General features: G+C 42.7%; 1 protein-coding gene across 1 annotated transcript in view; it reads left to right on the top strand.

Moving 5' to 3' along the window:
- tbx4 (T-box transcription factor 4) overlaps positions 1-19207 on the top strand; it is a 159623-nt gene that overhangs the window by 20580 nt on the left and 119836 nt on the right. The window contains exon 2 of the mRNA XM_072470230.1: positions 2547-2641. Coding sequence (XP_072326331.1) covers positions 2547-2641 — 95 coding nt within the window. The remainder of the gene's footprint in view (positions 1-2546; positions 2642-19207) is intronic.

The following is a 19207-nucleotide window of genomic DNA, read 5'->3' as shown; positions in this document are numbered from 1 at the left end:
TAGAAACAATATAAACACACACATTTTAGCATATTAAAATAGTGCCTTTAATATAGCAAAATGTCCACAGGTCCTTTACAACAGGAATCGGGTCAGGGGAGGGAGTGAGAAGTCTGAAGTTTCTAAGGAGGCTTTTGACGATGAAGAATATAGCAAAGCAATGGGATTTAGGGAGAGAATGGTGGGCAGGTGCTTTTCTATGAATGAAAGGAGGAGGAACACATCATGAGGATTGAAAGAGCAGAGAGTGTGAACATGAACGTGAGGCTGGAAAAAATTGTAGAATTAGCTATGAGGAGCGGTTGAATAAACTCGGTTTGTTCTCACTGGAACAACGGAGTTTGAGGGGCGACCTGATCGAGGTCTACAAAATTATGAGGGGCATAGAGTGGATAGTCAGAGGCTTTTTCCCAGGGTAGAGGGGTCAATTACTAGGGGGGCATAGGTTTAAGGTGCGAGGGGCAAGGTTTCGAGGAGATGTACAAGGCAAGTTTTTTACACAGAGGGTAGTGGGTGTAACTTGCTACCGGAGGAGGTGGTGGAAGCAGGGACAATAGTGACGTGTAAGGGGCATCTTGACAAACACATGAATAGGATGGGAATAGAGGGATACGGACCCAGGAAGTGCAGAAGATTTTAGTTTAGATGGGCAGCATGGTCGGCACAGGCTTGGAGGGCCGAAGGGCCTGTTCCTGTGCTGTACTTTTCTTTGTTCTTTGTTCTTTGTTAATTGGGGAGTGGAGGAGGCCATGGGAGGGATCTGTAGCCAAGGGTTAGAATTGACATGCTGAGGGATGGGGAACAATTGGAACCTGAAAAATAAGAGCGTATTAGAGGAGCATGAGTTTGCTGCAGATGGAGTATAGATGGTGGAGTTCTGTCTGAACTGGAGTTCATGTAGAGGTTGAGCTTGGACAACATTGGTAAAGTGCGAAAGAAAGTACATGATCGAGAATTTATCACTAGTTGAGGTGAGTAGGTGTTAAAAGTATTGACTGACCAAATGCAGAGTCAAGCAGGACACCTAGAATGCGCACCTTTCAACTGAGAGTGAAACAGTGACTGTTTTAGTATCAAGAATAATGGTGAATGGTCAGAAATGGGGTATTATTAATGGAGGTACAAAAGCTGATCCATTGCTTGAGGAAGATAACATCATTACAACAATGTGCAAATAAGGAATTGGAGTGGGCAAGGTAGGGTGTCTTGGGGCAAGGACGTCTTGGGGCAGGGACAACTTAAGGAAACATTACTCTCTTAAGTGTGACTATTTCTATGCTCTCCTGGCCAGGCAGCCACCCTACATCTTCAGAACTCATCCAAAACTCTGCGACCCATATCCTAACTTGCACCAAGTTCTAGTCACCCTTGTGTCTGCTGATCTACACTGGTTGTGGGTCGCAATGCCTCAAATGTCCAACAGAACTAGCCATGGCAGTGGATGTGCCGGCTACACGAGGGAGAATATCCATATATTTAGTTTGCCGATTAAAAATTCAGTTGACTTCATTCACAAAATATTACAGGAGCTGAGGGAAAAGTTTTAACTAAATTGTAAGAGAGTTATTAAAATATTCTTGAATCTGTTGGAAATCGTGTAAACACCTTCAACCATAGGGAACAGTTTTAAAAAGCCTGGTCCCTTTGGATATCATTAGAACTGGCAAAAATTATTCCAATTACAAACTTTTATTTTTGGTGTTATTTTCTCCTTCTTAAGCTTTATAAGCCAGGTCTGGGCAATGAAATCTTGGCATCTGTTGTCAACATTTTACACTGTGACCATCCTCTCCGGTGACACCAAATTAATGCCAGTTTGTTGTGAATTGTGACCCGAAACCTTTAGCAACTTGGCTGAGAATGACCCAAACTTATTTTCACAGTAACTTACGATAGTTCACTTTGACGCCATCAGTTCCAGAGGTGAAAGGTCAATTTCCCAATCCCACTACATCACCTCATCCTTCATTGTGGCAAACCAACTGAAACCTGAAAAAAGGATTAAAATTCCAAATAGATTATATGCTTGGGAAATTGGTGCAGAATGGTCTTTCTTCCTGACCACAATGCAACATCACATGGCAACATATCACTTAGATGCAAAATACATTCAAAACGAATGTGATGACGGACTAAACAACCTCACCACATTGCCCCACCAGCAAACTGGGATTGTTCCCCTACCTCTGCAGACAAAATGTATTTTATGGTCAAATCTCAGCCACTCTTCCGCTGTTGTTCAACTCGTCATTTTGTGGGCCTGTCAATCATACAATTTAGGAAACCTAATCAATGATTGCCTTGCATCAAAGTTGATCTAAGTTTCTCAGAGCGGCCAATGTTTGACACTGACTGGTTAAAAGTTCATTTTTTTTCTATAATATGTCAAGAACAAAAGATTTTTGGAATTGGAAGTTTAACATTCTATTTATCAGGAACAGAATATTCTGTGATGTTAACCTGTTTCCAACTGGCACTGGAGGGATTAAATAATGTTATTTGTTACAAAAACATTTACAGTACTAAAGAGATGTGTTCAATTGCAGAGCATAGAGAACATCAAGGTTTATCTCCATGAGAAAGAACTTTGGAAGAAATTTCATGAGGCTGGTACAGAAATGATCATCACAAAGGCTGGCAGGTAGGTTTAATGTGAGTGAGTGTAAATGGGAGACATTTTATGCTATTTTATATTTATTGGTCTTGTTTGGTAAATTGACCATTATCGTCTTGTTTTTGCTGAAAATTAGCTGTGGCATTTGATTGGCAAAAACAAACAGGTGTCATGAAGAAAACATTATTTTAAACAGTGAGTTGTTAGGATCTTGAATGAACTTCCAGAAAGGGCGGTGGAATCAGATTCAATAATAACTTTGAAAGGGAATTGAATAAATACTTAAAAATGAAATAATTGCCCGGCTATGGCAAATAGCAAAGGAGCAGAACAAATTCTTTCAAAGGGCGAGCACAGGCCTGATGGGCTGACTGGCCTTTGTCACTGATGTAGCATTCTAAGATTCCATGCTCTTAGAAAAACAACATTTTATACAGTTACAATTACTACTGTGAACGGAGGTTCTGTTTAGGAGGTCAGAGCACAAACACATAGCAATGTCCCCACTGACAGCAGCATGAAAGATAACTGTCCCAAGCCAGTTCCTCAGCTCCTCATAATGGACAGCTCTCCACAAGAATAGAGACCCAGGAACAAGCTGTTCACAGTCAGTGCCTGGGCCAAAATACCAAGGGGAGAGAATCCTAATCCCATCCTAACAACAATAAACATGGAGTAGAGTAGGAGGGATAAATAGGCAGGTAGTGTCTAGGGGAGAGGAGCGGGCATGTGCAATATGGTTTGATTGAAGTATTGGTTTTATATTGATGTTTGCACATTTCTGTTATCTGTAACTGTTTACAATGCCAAAAAATACCTCAATAAAATTGTTTGTTAAAAAAAAACCAATAAAGATGGAAAATATTTTATGTTCACCTTCATAACCTCAGGACATTCCAAAATGTTTTTTTATGGTCAATAAATGGCTTTGTAGTCTAGTCACTGCTGTACTGTAGACAGACAGACATGGCACACAGCAAGTTCCCATAATCCGCAATGAGATTAATGGTCTGTTAATCTGCTTTCGGTACTGTTAGTCACATGAAGAATGTAGAGTAAAACACTGGGGGAACTCCCCTCTGCTTCTTTAATCCACATTGTGGTGTGGTTTTCACTTACCTGTCTGGGGCTTCAGTTTAACACCTTATCCCGACGTTTGTGCCTTCAACTGATGCATCTTTGAGCAATTGTATACTAAGTGACAACTAGATTGTGGGCTCAAGATGCTGGAAGGAGCTTGAACACATGACCCTCTGACTCAGAGGTAAGAGCGTTACCACTGACCCAAACTGAGACCTAACTATTAAAAGTCTTTAAATGAACTTCCGGAGACAGTCATTTTGGCTATTTGACACCATTTTCAAATGATTGTTTGGAGACATTTTTTAATCCTTTGGACATGGATTTTACAAATATGAATTTGAATTTGACAGTATCTAACTAGAATTTAAGGGTCTGCTAAACAACTGACAAGACTCGCCCATTTTGGTTTGATGTATCTCGCGCTTCATGTGTTTGGCTGTGTTTCTGATCTGTCTTTATTTTTGACCATGTAAATATTACTCATGCCATTTAAATATCCATGATGTGGAGATGCCGGCGTTGGACTGGGGTGAGCACAGTAAGAAGTCTTACAACACCAGGCTACAGTCCAACAGGTTTGTTTCGATGTCACTAGCTTTCAGAGCGCTGCTCCTTCCTCAGGTGAATATTTAAATATCCCACATTGGAACCCTTTCTAATACCATTGGCTGTGTTGGGTCAATTTTGTGATATGTGATTGTATCACAGAGTCTCATGTAGCATTTGGAAAAGCAGCCCATTTTGGGGAGAAATTCAATTTACATCCATGTTTTCTGTGTGCTTATAATGGGCGCTAGGCTACTGAGTTGGGTGTCTTGATCTCTTGCATCAGAAGTATATCCGGCGTTATATTGGCAAGAGCACAGTGCTCTCCCACAGCACACTCTGGATTGTTGCTTCTCCCTCCTTGACATGACGACACCTGCAGTTGCAAAGCAATATTTAGATGAGGCCCGCATTGAATTTCACTTGGGCCTCAGGATGACCCAGGCCAACACATGAAATTATTACTCCACCAATTTCACACCTTTTTGGGGGAGCAGAGCAAATCAAATTCCTCCCTCTACATGTCAACAATAAATTGATTCACAAGACAGTAAAAATCCTACATCCGTGTGTAACTCCTGTCAACTTTTCCAATAGAGATTCCTACATCCACATCTATAATGGATTCTGTGTCAATACAGTTATCACATTGAGGTCGCGTACTCATTTTAATGGCAGTGCCACCCCTGGCAGGAAAGTTAAATTACAGCATAACTCATTCCTATGGACTGCAGTTCCCTTTATACATGTAGGAACCTATAATGGACATAGAGGAACTAAGATAACATTTGTGATTTTAAAATAGGGACTGAATTAAATCTGCATGCCTTGGTGAAATTTTCCCACGTCATTTTAAGATTACTCTTGATCTTGGCTTCCCATGGGCAATGCATGGGTGATCAATTAGTAATGTAAGAATTAATTCTTATTGGTGGCAATTCTCCAGGGCCATTAGCCCTAGCCGGGATTCCCACTGGCCTGTTGAACCAGGCATGAGATCCAAAACAGGATTCTCGCTGGGCATCAAACCCGTTGATGGTCTCCCGTCACGCTCTCGCGAGATCAGGTTTGGCTGGGCTGGAGCGGCTCAGGTCAGGTTTTTTTCCTGGATGGGGGTCATGTGGCAAGTCTTCCCTCTGTAGCTTTGATAACCGATAAACCCTTTCCCAGCATGTCAATTTCAATGATCAGTCTGATGTGGGTAAAAGACTTTCCTTTGGAGCCTTCTAACCTTTGATGCCTCCCTCAGCATGTCAATATCAATGATCTGTCAGATGAAGGTAAAAGTCTTCCCATTGTAGCCTTGAAAACGTTTAATGTCTCTCCCAGCATGACAAGTTCAATGATCTGTCAGATGAAGCTAAACATCTTTAATGAAGCTAAACATCTTTAATGTGTTGGAAATCTTTGAAGTGCTTTTTTCATATTCAATTGCATTCTCCTTTAATTTTTTCAAGCCTCTGAGCTTGCTGAGGGGCCTCAAAGCTTTGGACTGCATTGTTTACAATTAATTTCATGGCCCATTATATTTTACAAGCCTTTTGATTGACAGGTCCAGGCTATTTCAAAGGAGAGTTGGCTTTGTTTATTTTTATAGCTCTTTATGATCCATTACCTTTTACAAGTGAGGATTTAGTTTTGTTTATATTTATCGTTCTTCATGGTCCATTAGCTCTCAGTGTTTCTTCTTTGGAGCAGGTGTTGTTTCTAACCGCAGTTTATAAAAAAAAGGCTATTGCTTTGTCCTGAAGTGCTTACTAGTGTCATGACACCGTGGGCTAGTGCATATTCAATTCTAGCCCCACTTGACCAGGAGTCACAACACAGGTGAAATGAGATTTAAAATATCCAAAGTCCTTGGTTGAGCCCAATAAACTACACACAACAGGTTTGTAACTTTAAAACACAAGTAACCTTTTCTTATGGACAGTTTTATAATTAAATGGACAGACAATGTAACTATCTACTACCCCTTTCTCAACCCTCTCTTCCTAATACGCCCCACTCTCTCTACGTACACGCAGACAAACAACATAGAGGGGAAAGGGTGGCATTGCAAAGGGAAGAGGCCTGAAGGGAGGAACTAGGGGTGCCCTGAAAGGGAGGGTGGGCTGAAGGGAGGGATGTTTGATGAACCCATAGTAGGGTGCCACTCATTTGGGGGGGCCTTGCCAGTGATTGTTGGGGTGGGGGTTGTGTTCTTCTGAGATTGGAGCACCCATTACAAAGGACACTGTGATTACTGAGGATCCGGTCTTGCCGACTTCTTCGGGTCCCAGGAATCGCTCATGGCTCCAAATATCTGGATCATGTTGATCCACCCAATGGGAATTGCACTTTATTTCCCACATGAGGCCACACTTAGAAATATTTTGGGAGAATTGCATCCATTATTAGATTCAATGAACTTGTCCTACATTCACAAATATTAACCACAACTAACTGTCTTTCACCATAACATTCAATTAATTCCCCCTGCAGAAACAGTTACGATCCCAGTTGTTGTTATAACTGGACGGGTAGATCCCAGAACAGAATCCTAGCTCAAAAGACTGCAACGTTTCCTTTTCTTCATAAAACGTAGAGGAACAGTGTCACAGGACTGCCAATTAGTTTTAACAACAAGAAAAAAACATTTATTAGACATAGAAAAATAATGTATTTTCTTTTATATCCTTCTCTTTTCATGTACTTAATGATCTGTTGAGCTGCTCGCAGAAAAATACTTTTCACTGTACCTCGGTACACGTGACAATAAACAAAAATCCAAATCCAATCCAAAATTGGATTACAAAACAATACTCCTTTATTCCCCCTTCAGCTTCACAATTAGACATAGACTTTAAGGTTAACATGAATGGAAAAGTGTATCTTGCAACAGTCTCAGTAACACAACGTCCCTTTAAACACACAAGGTGGCTGCGGTCAAATACACTCTGCATTCTGAATCTCAAGTGAATGTCTGGATTTCGCCTCAGATCCACCCAGATGATTGTCACGTGAGATTTTTCAAACTCCACTCCCAAAAACACCCATTAAAATCTTCTCTCGCAATAATGCTTTTCCTTAATGGTTTACATTGTAAAGTTCAGACCATGTTTTCCAAATGACACTTTTAATCAAAGCTTCAGCTCCACTTTTAACAGTGAATCCAGTCCAGGCTTTACACCACCTCTTTTGGATTTCTTTGTCTTAACTGCTGTACAACAGAACTATTAAATTAAACCCATTTAAAACTATATCTTATTTCTAATGATGTGACCTTTCACAATTGCTTTAACTCTCGAGCCCCAGAGTGCATTAAAATGGCAGCAAATTTTTGATTTGCCTCTGAAGTCTGTTTTCCCTCTCCAAATCTGCTTATTGCAATTGTCTCCTTAACTCAGTACACTTATTTTACTTTTCCTTGAATACTTCTGAACGATATCTTGGTCTCTGTTCTCTTAGCTTCAATTGTCTTAAGACATTCTGTCTGTCCCAATTCCGTGATTATCTGGGCAGTAACTGGTTCTTTAGGAAACCTGCCTCTTTGCAGCTTCTGTCCTGTCCAGTCTTTCTTGTGGCAGAACTGAGAAATGTTCAGACCCCTGTGTCCTGTCACCAACTGCAATATATTCAACTAAAACTGAAACTTAAAAGCTTTTTAATCCTTAAAAAGAGCCTCCAGTTGCTAAGCAATTGCAACATGCTTATTGATGTGTTGGGTGCTCTGGATCCGTGGAACACATACAGGCCACCAACACTTAAAATAGTACAACACTATTTTATTAAGTTAGAAACTGTTGAACATACTTTCACTGTGGGTTATCACGATGTTAGATTAAACTAAAGACCTATGCCTGCCCTAACCAGTCAGCACATGGTGAAGATCCGTGCTGTAAGCTGTAAGTTGTGTCCTCCTGAGAGGCTGCATCCCGAATGAGCGGGAACTCTGATGCCCTCTGTCTATATAGTGAGTGTGCTCTAACTGGTGATTGGCTGCGGTGTTGTGTGTGTGTTGATTGGTCTTGCTGTGAGTCCATCAGTGTGTGTGGCTGCACCATGACATACTGGTGTATATTATGACACTTATGTCCTGCCCAGCATTCTCATTCTTTCTGTCCCAATTCCCTGGTATCAATACAGTAACTGGTTCTTCAGGAAACTTTCCTCTTTGAAGCTCCCATCCTGTCCAACTTCTCCTGGCAGCGTCGAGAGCAGTTCACGCCCCAGTGTCCTGTCTCCAGCTGCCCACAAATTCAGTTAAAACTAAAACTTTAAAGCTTCTCTAGATTTCAAGGCCTTAGCTGCTAAGCAACACCCACATGCTTATACCTTTTATTTATTCTTCACAACGTAACCCTTTCGAAGCAAAATAGAATTAGAATTGAAACCAACCCCCACACATACAAACACTGTTGTCCAGCACAGTAGCATAAGTGGCTAACACTGTTGCTTCACAGCGCCAGGGTCCCGGGTTCGATTCCCCGCTGGGTCACTGTCTGTGCGAAGTCTGCACGTTCTCCCCGTGTCTGCGTGGGTTTCCTCCGGGTGCTCCGGTTTCCTCCCACAGTCCAAAGATTTTCCCTTCATGTCCCTAACGTGCAGGTTAGGTAAAATTTCCCTTCATGTCCAAAGGATTAGGAGGGGTTATTGGGTTACGGGGATAGGGTGGAAGTGAGGGCTTAAGTGGGTCGGTGCAGACTCAAATGGCCTCCTTCTGCACACTATGTTCTATGTTCTATGAATCTAACTGTAAGTTTTACCCTTCCTTTCACAGAACTATTAAATTAAACGCATTTAAAACTATATCTTATTTCTAATGATGTGGAGATGCCGGCGTTGGACTGGGGTGGGCACAATACGAAGTCTTACAACACCAGGTTAAAGTCCAACAGGTTTGTTTGGAGTCACTAGCTTTCGGAGCGCAGCTCCTTCATTCACCTGAGGAAGGAGCTGCGCTCCGAAAGTTAGTGATTCGAAACAAACCTGTTGGACTTTAACCTGGTGTTGTAAGACTTATTTCTAATATTTACCAATATAAATCCCTTAAAACTAGCTTTGCTTTCCAAACATTACATACTGAATGCATGAACATTATAATGTCCAGATCGATGACTTCCATTGATAACTCACTTTATCACCGCACTACAATTCGATTGAGAAATCCTACACTTGACCTTCCTTCCGCCTGCAGTTTCCTTGTTGCTAACCTGTGTCAGCTTAACCAAAGTTAACAAAATAATTCAATCAACTGAGTACTGTGGAGTTGTACAATACCATGCTGTCAAGATATGCTTTCCTAACTCTTTGTTGTAATATTGGCCTGATTTTGTTTTGGTAATGATGAAAAAACTGTTACGACACCCCGGGCTAGTGTGCGGTCAATTCCAGCCCCACGGGCTTAGGAGTCCCAACATAAGTGAATCAATCAATAATTCATTTATATTTTCTGAAATCTTTGAACCTCGACTGCTCCAATGACTTATAGGCATGAGATTTGTAAGTGTAACACACAAAAAACTGTTTGTAATAGCAATAGAGATAAGACATGCAATGATTATCATAGACTATCAGCCAGCTAATCTATTACACCCCCTCTTTTATCACCCCACCTTCTACCTAAACACACCAAAAGACAGACACACACAGGGGAATGGGAAAGGGGTAAAATGATTGGGATTAAAATGGAAGAAAGAGAGATAAGTGTCCTTGTTGCTGATATAGAAGACGTTGTAGCCGGCGATCTTCCCGGGATGGGGACTGTTGAAAGTACCACTTGGTTTGGATCTTCTGGCTGGAACATTCAGTCCAGACTCTCAGGCTGTGGGACCCCCATTAGGAAGCCTCTTTAACTTGTGTTAATCTGGACCTTCACATGGAAGATGCAATTCAGGTCTGTTCAATTTTTATTTGTTTCCCACTCCAGCAGACTGACTAACAGCTTCTCTCAGATAAACAGAATATCAGAGAAACAGTTTCCATGAGGCCTTAGAGAGGTCTGGTAACCTTATGAGAAATAAATCCAGAAGGTTCCCTCCAGCTCTGTCTTCAGGCTTTAAACACTCACCAGCTGAATAGAGAGAAAAAGATGGCTGCTCCGTTTACCTGGAGTGAGCCCCAGTCGAGATATTAGAGTGAGTTCCACCCTTTCTGGGGGAGAGAGACATCTAAAAGAGCTCAGTTCAGCTCTTGAGTTCAAAGCAAAACTAAGCTATCAAAATGGGGTCTGCCTTTCTTAGCAGAATATTCTGGAATGGCCAACACCAATCAGGAGTGAGGGTTAGGTAAGATCCATGAATTTAAAACAGTTTCTTTGCTGCCAGCCAAGTCCATCAAAATTAGTCATCACTGGGCCAAACCAAGCAGCTCGTCCCACTGGGGTTTTCCTGAGGCCAGACTTAATAACACATCAGTCCTGTTTTTAAAAAAATTAAAGGTGCAGGCCATCTGAAAGGCATAGGTCCCAGCAACTGTCCAGGCACAAAATATATAAAAAGCCAAATAAACAGAAAATAATGGGAATACACAGGGAAACCAGGTTTAAACTGGAGGATCCTTACAACTGTTAGTGTTCCCCATTATTATACATTTTGGAGTTTTGACATGTGCAGAATAACATAAAAATCCAGAAATTGGGGGTGTCAGTGAGTCTACACTGTTCTATGGGGTTCATAGTGTTCAATTCTGGTCGCCACACCACCAGAAGGATGTGGAGGCTTTAGAGTGGGTGCAGAAGAGATTTACCAGGATGTTGCCCGGTATGGAAGGCATTAGCTATGAGGAGAGGTTGAATAAACTTGGTTTGTTCTCACGGGAACAAAGGAAGTTGAGGGGTGACCTGATAGAGGTCTACAAAATTATGAGGGGCATAGACAGAGTGGATAGTCAGAGACTTTTTCCCAGGGTAGAGGGGTCAATTACTAGGGGCCGTAGGTTTAAGGTGTGAGGGGCAAGGTTTAGAGGAGATGTACGAGGCAGATTTTTTACACAGAGGGTAGTGGGTGCCTGGAACTCGCTGCCGGAGGAGGTGGTGGAAGCAGTGATGATTAAGGGGCATCTTGACAAATACATGAATAGGATGGGAATAGAGGGATACGGACCCCGGAAGTGTAGAAGATTTTAGTTTAGACGGGCAGCATGGTCGGCGCAGGCTTGGAGGGCCGAAGGGCCTGTTCCTGTGCTGTACTTTTCTTTCCTCTTTGTTCTTTGTTCTTTGTACCCATAGACTGAAATATCTGGTGCAACAATGAGTTGACAAGGAATTCCATTCTAAAGCTGTTCATCTCATTGTAAACACCCTGGAAAAGTTGAAAGAGACGCAACTGGGTTTTCAGCAGTAATATCTTCAGAATAACTGCTCAACACCCTCACTCATCCTGAAAAAACAATTTCATATTCGTCAAATGTCAAATTTCTCCACAATGATTAAAAATATTTATAAAAATCTTCAATTTAGATTTTATCTTAACACGCCCATACATTTATTTTGCTATCTGAAAATTTTAATTCAAAGTGAATGATTTCAGTATTTTTAACTTCCTGATTTCTAAGATCTGGATTTTATAGGGGGGGCTGTGGCCATTTGGCCCATCGAGTCTGCTCAATAAGATCATGGCTTATCTGATCTAACCTTCAATTCCATTTTCTCACCTTATCCCCATGACCCTTAATTTCCTCACTAATTAAATATCTGTCCATCTGTCAGCCTTGAACAGACTTAACCACCCAGCCTTGACACCGTTCTGCGGTAAAGAATTCCACAAATTCACTGCCCTCTGAGAGAAGAAATTCCTCCCCATCCCTGTCTTAAATGGGTGACCCTCTTACTCTGAGATGCTTTCTGGTCTTCGACACTCCAACAAGGGGAAACTATCTCTCAGCATTGACCCTGCCAAGCCCCCTGAGAATCCTATATGTCTCAATAAAGTCGCCACTCATTCTTCTAAACAGGTCCAATTTACTCAACCTCGCCTCTTAAGAAATTCCCTCCATATCCGGGATCAACTCAGTGAACCCTCTTTGGACTACCTCCAAAACCAGTATATCTTTCCTTAGATAAGGGGGCCAAAACCTCTCACAACATTCCACTGCTACTGCATGCCAAGGCATCCTTGATTTAAATTGCGGTAGGGAAAGGGGGAATTTCCACGGCTTAAATCATTAGATCCTTGTGGGAATTTTTCATTGAGGTCAGCTTGCTTTTCTGCTGAATGCAAAATTCAGGCCATTGTTCTATATTTTTAACAAAGGTATGCTGAGAATTGTTTTAGTTTTCCTTCAGTAACACAGCCCATAAACTAACTTAAACTAGATTATTACCGCAGATTTGTCCGAGTCAAATAGAGGCAGGATCTGGCGTGAGGTGGTACAGTACCTGAAATTGGCACTGGGTCAGGATTGATGTCATCCGGCCCTCTTTTGGGTTTCCCTGGGTTGGACCCAAGTCCAGCAGGGAACCCCTGTGAGTCTGGCAGGAAAGTAATTGAGTCGAATAAAAAGGGCAATTACGAGCCCTTTTAACCGTGAATTGCCCTTCTTTCTCAACAGTGCATGGGTGGGTGGGAAGAGTTACAATTTACTACTGCCTAACTTGGATCTCAATGTGCATTATGCGTTCTCTGTCAGGAAACAGAAATAGAAGTATCTTTAAGTAATCTATATTTGCATAGTTGGATATTAGAAATAAAGTATAGATTTAGGTGAGCTTAAGGTTCTGTTTCTATTTAAGAAAACGTTAACATTTTAGTTAGATTCATGTTAAACAAAGGTGCATGCATGTGTGGGGGTTTTGATTTAATTTTAAACTGTGATTAGAGAGTTTACGGCGTGAAAGTAAAAAAGCATAAAGAAAGAGTAGGATGTTGCTGAGCAACCAGGGGCGAATTTAAGTTAGAAATAATTTTTTCAGTTTACTTTTAGGCTGGATCCAAGAGACTTGGAGCCAGGTAGCTAGAGAGAAATCAGCTCTGGCAGGAACTGCCAGCAGAAGCAGAGATACAGATCAATGAAGTAATGGGAAGAAAACAAGTCACAGAATCTAAAGAACTGATAGTTCGAGAAACCAGGGAATGTAAAGAGAGGTCACAAGAAGGCTGAAGCCAAAGGGACAAAAGGAACTGGAATTTAAACAAGGTACTGTTCCCTGAAGTTAAAGAAAATGGCAGAGGGAGGCTCACATTTAAAGACAGATCTGAAAGGTGAAGACCTAATGAGAAGCTAGACATCTGAAATAATCCTAAGGTTGGTGACACCTTAATACAGTCTGTGAAGCAATGATTTTCTGTTGGCATGGTTGGGTACCTGACAGATTGTAGAAGCTTGAATGCACATGTCAATTCAAGGCAGAGGAATACTGAAAGGTGAAATTGAAATCCTGGAAGTGGATCCATGGTGAATGCATCTGAAAGACAGCATTGTTTGGGAGAAGACTCCAAGGTGTGTCTTTTGAAAAGTGGAGTCTGGAGGTACTCATGTGGAAACCAGCATTTTAGTGAACCAGTTGGCTCACAGAGTGATAATCATATAGGGGATCTGACGAGAAATCCACAGAAGTTGTCTTGGGTGGCATTTGTCACTTTGTTTCAGAGTGGGGTGCGTCTGACCACAGTTGGCCTGTTGGTCAACAGGGACTCTGTACTTGCTGAGAACAATGTGGTTGTATAAGATAGCACGTGTTATCCTTAAAATTCTGTGCACATTTGTGAAGATAGACGCATGGTGAAGGAGTATTGTGTTATAGTCAATCTTTTCATGTTTAATAAATGTTTTATTCTTTTGTTAAAAGCTAATTGGCAGTCCCATGACTTAGTTTATCCACATCTCTAAAAGAAAAGTAAAAGTTTGTCGATTGCAGTCATTGTCAAAGTTGAGGGCGGGTCGCGGGTGGGTGTCGGAAGGATCGCAGAGCCATCCCGATCGCGCAAATCCACGCGCAACAGTCGCAGCAGCCAGCTTTTAATAACGCCAGCTGCAAGCGGCCTTCAACATGGCCATGAATATATAAAAAAATACGGCCGCAGTGCGCATACGTGCCCCTCAACGGTCTGCATGGTGCGGCCGCATGTTTTAAATACGGTCGCAGCCTTTTTTTTACAAGTTTGGGGGAGTTTTTATTTGCTTAAAACTGAAAATGTTTTCATCCTCTAGAAATTGGAGGTTCACCACATTTCACTGAAACATTACAAGGCAAGAGAAAATGGTGGGTCGCGCTGGTCAGCCGGAGTGGGCGCGACGGTTGGCCGGCGTGGGTCGTGAAGGTCGGCCGGGTTAGGTCCCGAAGGTCGGCCGGCGTAGGTCGTGAAGGTCGGCCGGGTTGGGTCCCGAAGGTCGGCCGACGTAGGTCGTGAAGGTCGGCCGGGTTAGGTCCCGAAGGTTGGCTGGTTGTTAAAAATGGGTTCCGGGCTATATTCCTTCCTTGTAAAAATGGGTCCACGGAAAAAAAAGTTTGAAAAACACTGGTCTATTGAGCTGGGTTCAATTCTGGGACCTTCCCATTCAGTAGTAACATTAACTGGGATGGTAACAACCGTCGTAAAATCATAAAATCCCTACTGTGCAGAAGGAGGCCACTCAGCCCATCGAGTCTATACCAACTCTCTAAAAGAGCACTCCACCTGTCCACTTTCCCGCCCTATCCCAATAGCCCCTTAATCTAACCTGCACATCCCTGGAGACTAAGGGACAATTTTATCATGGCCAATCCACCTAACCTGCACATCTTTGGACCCTGGGATGAAACCGGAGCACCCGGAGGAAACCCATGTAGACACGAGGAGAAAGTGCAAACGCCACATGAACATTCACCAATACTGGAATTGAACCCGGTCCCTGGCGCTGTGAGGCAGCAGTGCTAAGCATTCTGCCACAGTGTTGCCCGTCACTAAAATGCTACTTAATAATAATCTATATTGGTCACAAATAGGCTTGCAATGAAATTACTGTGAAAATCCCCGAGTCGCCACATTCTGGCGCCTGTTCGGGTACACTGAGGGAGAATTCAGAATGTCCAATTCACCTAACAAGCACATCTTTCGGGGCTTATGGGAGGAAATCAGAGCACCCGGAGGAAACCCACGCAGGCACGGGGAGAACATGCAGACCTCGCACAGACAGTGACCCAAGGTCGGAATCAAACCTGGGACCCTAGAGCTGTGAAGCAACAGTGCTAACCACTGTGCTACCGTGCCACCCATTACTTAACTTACTTAACAGTATTAGAAATAAGCCTTGCGGCTTGTTTAATACCCGAAGGGCAGATTCACCTCGTGGCCGGGACTAACCGGCCGAGCATGGGAGACCTTTCCAGGGCGCTGTTTAGTACTAGTCTACACAAACGTGGACCAGTTGTAACAGCACCTGGGGGGGTCTCCCAGGCCATTGGAGACCCCCGGGTGGTTGGGGACAGAACAGGGTGGTTCCCTGGCACTCAGGCACCTTGGCACTGCCAGCCTGGCACACTGGAAGTGCCACCAAGGCACCCTGGTACTGCTAGGTGTCGGGCCCAATGTGGGGTAGGTAGAGCGTTCAGGTAGAGGGGGGAGGGGTGGGGGGCATTTCCCAGAGCCTCCTCAAGATTGGGGCATTGGGGGGGGGGGTCAAAAAATCAGGGGGGGGGTGAACGGGTGGGGGTGGAGATAGGGGCTGCCGGATAAAATGGCCCCCAAGCTCGCCAGCCGGAAATCCCCCTAAGACCGGCCTCGGCAGGGAGAAACTTCCCAAGGCCAAAAGAAAATGGGAAAGTCACGTTGGATAGCGGGTGTTTCTCGGCACTGCAGCCACCCCGCTAAACATGCCGTTCCGCGGACTTGGACTTGAATCCGCTGAATCGCACTCCTTGTTTTAGAATGTTCCTGTGAAGCATTAACAGTGCTATATAAACATTAAATTGTTGTTGTTATCGTGTCACTGAGCCACTCTTTCTCAACTCAGTCTGAGAGCTCACCCCAAAATGGAAGGAAAGTCTAAACTGAGACACTAAAATGATACAATATAAAATAGAAAATATTTGGAAGAAGAGAGACTTAGCATAATCATGATACCTTGTAATGTCGGTTAAAAAGTTTCAGAGTGCTTCATACAAAATGAACTACCGTCGATAGCAGCAACTGTTGTTGTGTCAGCAAACCCATGCTCATTTTGTCCACAACTGAGAACTTAAGGTAGAATTTCAGTCTTTGAACTCTGCTGGTATTTGTAAACCACTGGGGTTTTGCACTTTCAGTCTGTGACTTCTCAAAGTACTTGACTATTGCTTATTTATTTGACATATACCTCAAGTGGATTTGAAGGCAAGCCAGACATTTCTTTGTTAAAGTATAATATAGATATTAGTGCTTTATGTCAGCTGCTGGTATCAACGTATTATTGAGTAATGAATATGATTTTGATGCAAACAGTCTGTCAGCTTAACACAAACCAAATGCACATTTCTCATTTCCCCTTTCTCACACTCGATCACTGTCACTATCTATGATATGCACATCAACACAGCTGGTAATATTTCATCTTTCTTCCTCTCTTATAATTGAACCGGAGCAATCAGTTACAGTAGTGATGGTGTCGCACTCAACATCAATTATAGCCAGTTCCAAAAAATAGGATTCAGGAGTCATAAATCAAGAGTAACAACAGTGTAAACTTAAAATATGCCAGTGTGAGTTTAATAAGCTGTTTTGCACTCTCTAACCCCCGTACACCACTCTCTCAGATTATTGTGGATGTATAGGTGTATAATGAGTTGGTTTACTGTCACATCAAGTACAATGGAGGGAGCGATTCACACATTTCTCCAGTTGCTGCATTTAATAACCGGGATAAACTACTACTCAGCAAGATTCTATTGCTGCATCCTAACTCGCACCAAGTTCCATTTGCCCATTACCCCCGTGTTCATTGAAATTAAAATTCCCATCCTTATATTCAAACCACCCCCCCTACCCCCCATGATCTTACCCTATCTATCTCATTGTCCTCCCCAGTCCTACAACTCCACGAGGATTCTGTGTTCCTCCAATTCTAGCCCGCTGTGAACCCCTGAATTTCTTCACCTCACTGTTGGTGCCTTTAAAGCTCTGAAATTTCTTTCCTGAACCTCTGCCTTTGTACCTCTCTCTATCAAGATGCTTTTACCAAGCTTTTGGGTACATACCCTAATATCCCATGCCGTTCAAGCTCAAATGTGTCCAATCACGCTCCTGTGAGCTGCTTTGGGATGTTTAACTAAATTAATGGTGCCATATAAATGCAAACTGTTGTAGAATCTTGTTTATATAACAAAATATGAATGTCCCAAAAAATCCCTGGCAAGCTGAAATGTCAGTCTATAATGAGTATTGGAATAGAGGGGGTCAGCTGAATGTCACAGTGCAGGAATCTTTAGAATATGAACATTCAGTGATCATTATTTAGTAATTTGCTTGCTGAAAAGACTTAAAGCATCTAAATAAAACTGCCGAGAGTCTCCAGCAGTTGGCTGCTATGTTAACAACTTCTGAGACAAGAAAGAACATGGAGACTTAGCAAACCTTCACTTATCTGTAGTTGTTAACAGTGTAAGTAGCGCATTGAAGCCCTTTGAAGATCTGACTTAAGCAGAGCTTTTAACTCAGTGCTTAGACCCCGAAATAGCCGCTGCATTTTAGTTTGGTTTAAGTGGTGCCTTTGCAATTGCCACTTTCATAGAATCATCATTCTATAGTCTATAGAATGGTTACAATATAAAAGGGGGCCATTCTGCCTGCCGTGTCTGTGCCAGCTCTCAGCAAGAGTAACTCAGCTACTCCCATTGCTCTAACTTTTCCCCATTGCCTTGCAAATGTTTTCCACTCTCCCTGTTGATCATCAGTAATCAGAACGATTTGCCAAAACTGGTAGCTGCCCAGGACATGCAGGACCGTCTCAGTGCTGAGGACTGTCATTATTTTAGATTCTTACTTTTCACATAATCTAACATAGAATTTACAACACTGCAACATGCCGATCAGCCAAACAGCTCTGTACCGGATGGGATGTTACGGTAGCACAGTGGTTAGCACTGTTACTTCACAGCAGCAGGGTCCCAGGTTCGATCCCTGGCTTGGGTCACTGTCTGTGCGGAGTCTGCACGTTCTGTGTCTACGTGGGTTTCCCCCGGGTGCTCCGGTTTCCTCCCACAAGTCCCGAAAGACGTGCTGTTAGGTGAATTGGACATTCTGAATTCTCCCTCTGTGTACCCGAACAGGCGCCGGAGTGTGTCGAATCGGGGATTTTCACAGTAACTTCATTGCAGTGTTAATGTAAGCCTACTTGTAACAATAATAAAAATTATTATTACCTTTGTTTATGTTCCACATGAGACTCTCCCGCCCCTCTTCATTTCACCCATCACCATATTTTTGTGTTTCTTTCTCCCATATGTACTTATCCACCTTTTTCTTGAATGCTGCTATGCAATTCACCTCAATTAACCTTTGTAGCACCGAGTTCCACATTGTAACCACTCTCCGGGTAAACAGATTTCTTTTGAATTCCCAATAAAAAATAATTAATGTTCATGTGATATTTAGCACCCCTCGTTTTGGACTCCTGCAAAAGTGGAAATGTTATAACCCTACATGGGGCCCAGGGATCTGCAACCTCAGAGTCCCTGTGGCCTCACCCGAGTACAGTCCACCTCGATGAGGGGGATGGAGCAACCCTCTTAAACTAGGGGCATCTGGGACATAAACACCCCACCCAATTGTGAGCCGGGCGCGGGAGACCCTTTGGGGAGAAGAAGGTGTAAATATATAAAGTAAAATAAATGTTAGTTTTTCTGCGGCCGTCACTTCCGAGTGGTCCCTTGCCTGAGACTTTACAGGAAACATCCTATGAATCCCTTCATAACTTTAAAGACTCTGTTAGGCCGCCGCTGAACATTCCCTTCTCCTGATGTTTAATCTTTCCTGCTTCAAATAACCTCACAGTTCTGATCCCATCCTTGTAAATCTTGCTTGCACCTGCTCA

The sequence above is a fragment of the Scyliorhinus torazame genome, chromosome 12 (assembly GCF_047496885.1).
Source record: "Scyliorhinus torazame isolate Kashiwa2021f chromosome 12, sScyTor2.1, whole genome shotgun sequence".
In the NCBI taxonomy this organism is placed as follows: domain Eukaryota; kingdom Metazoa; phylum Chordata; class Chondrichthyes; order Carcharhiniformes; family Scyliorhinidae; genus Scyliorhinus; species Scyliorhinus torazame.
Note: the sequence above shows the minus strand (reverse complement) of the source record. Positions and strands in the feature narration are given on the sequence as shown.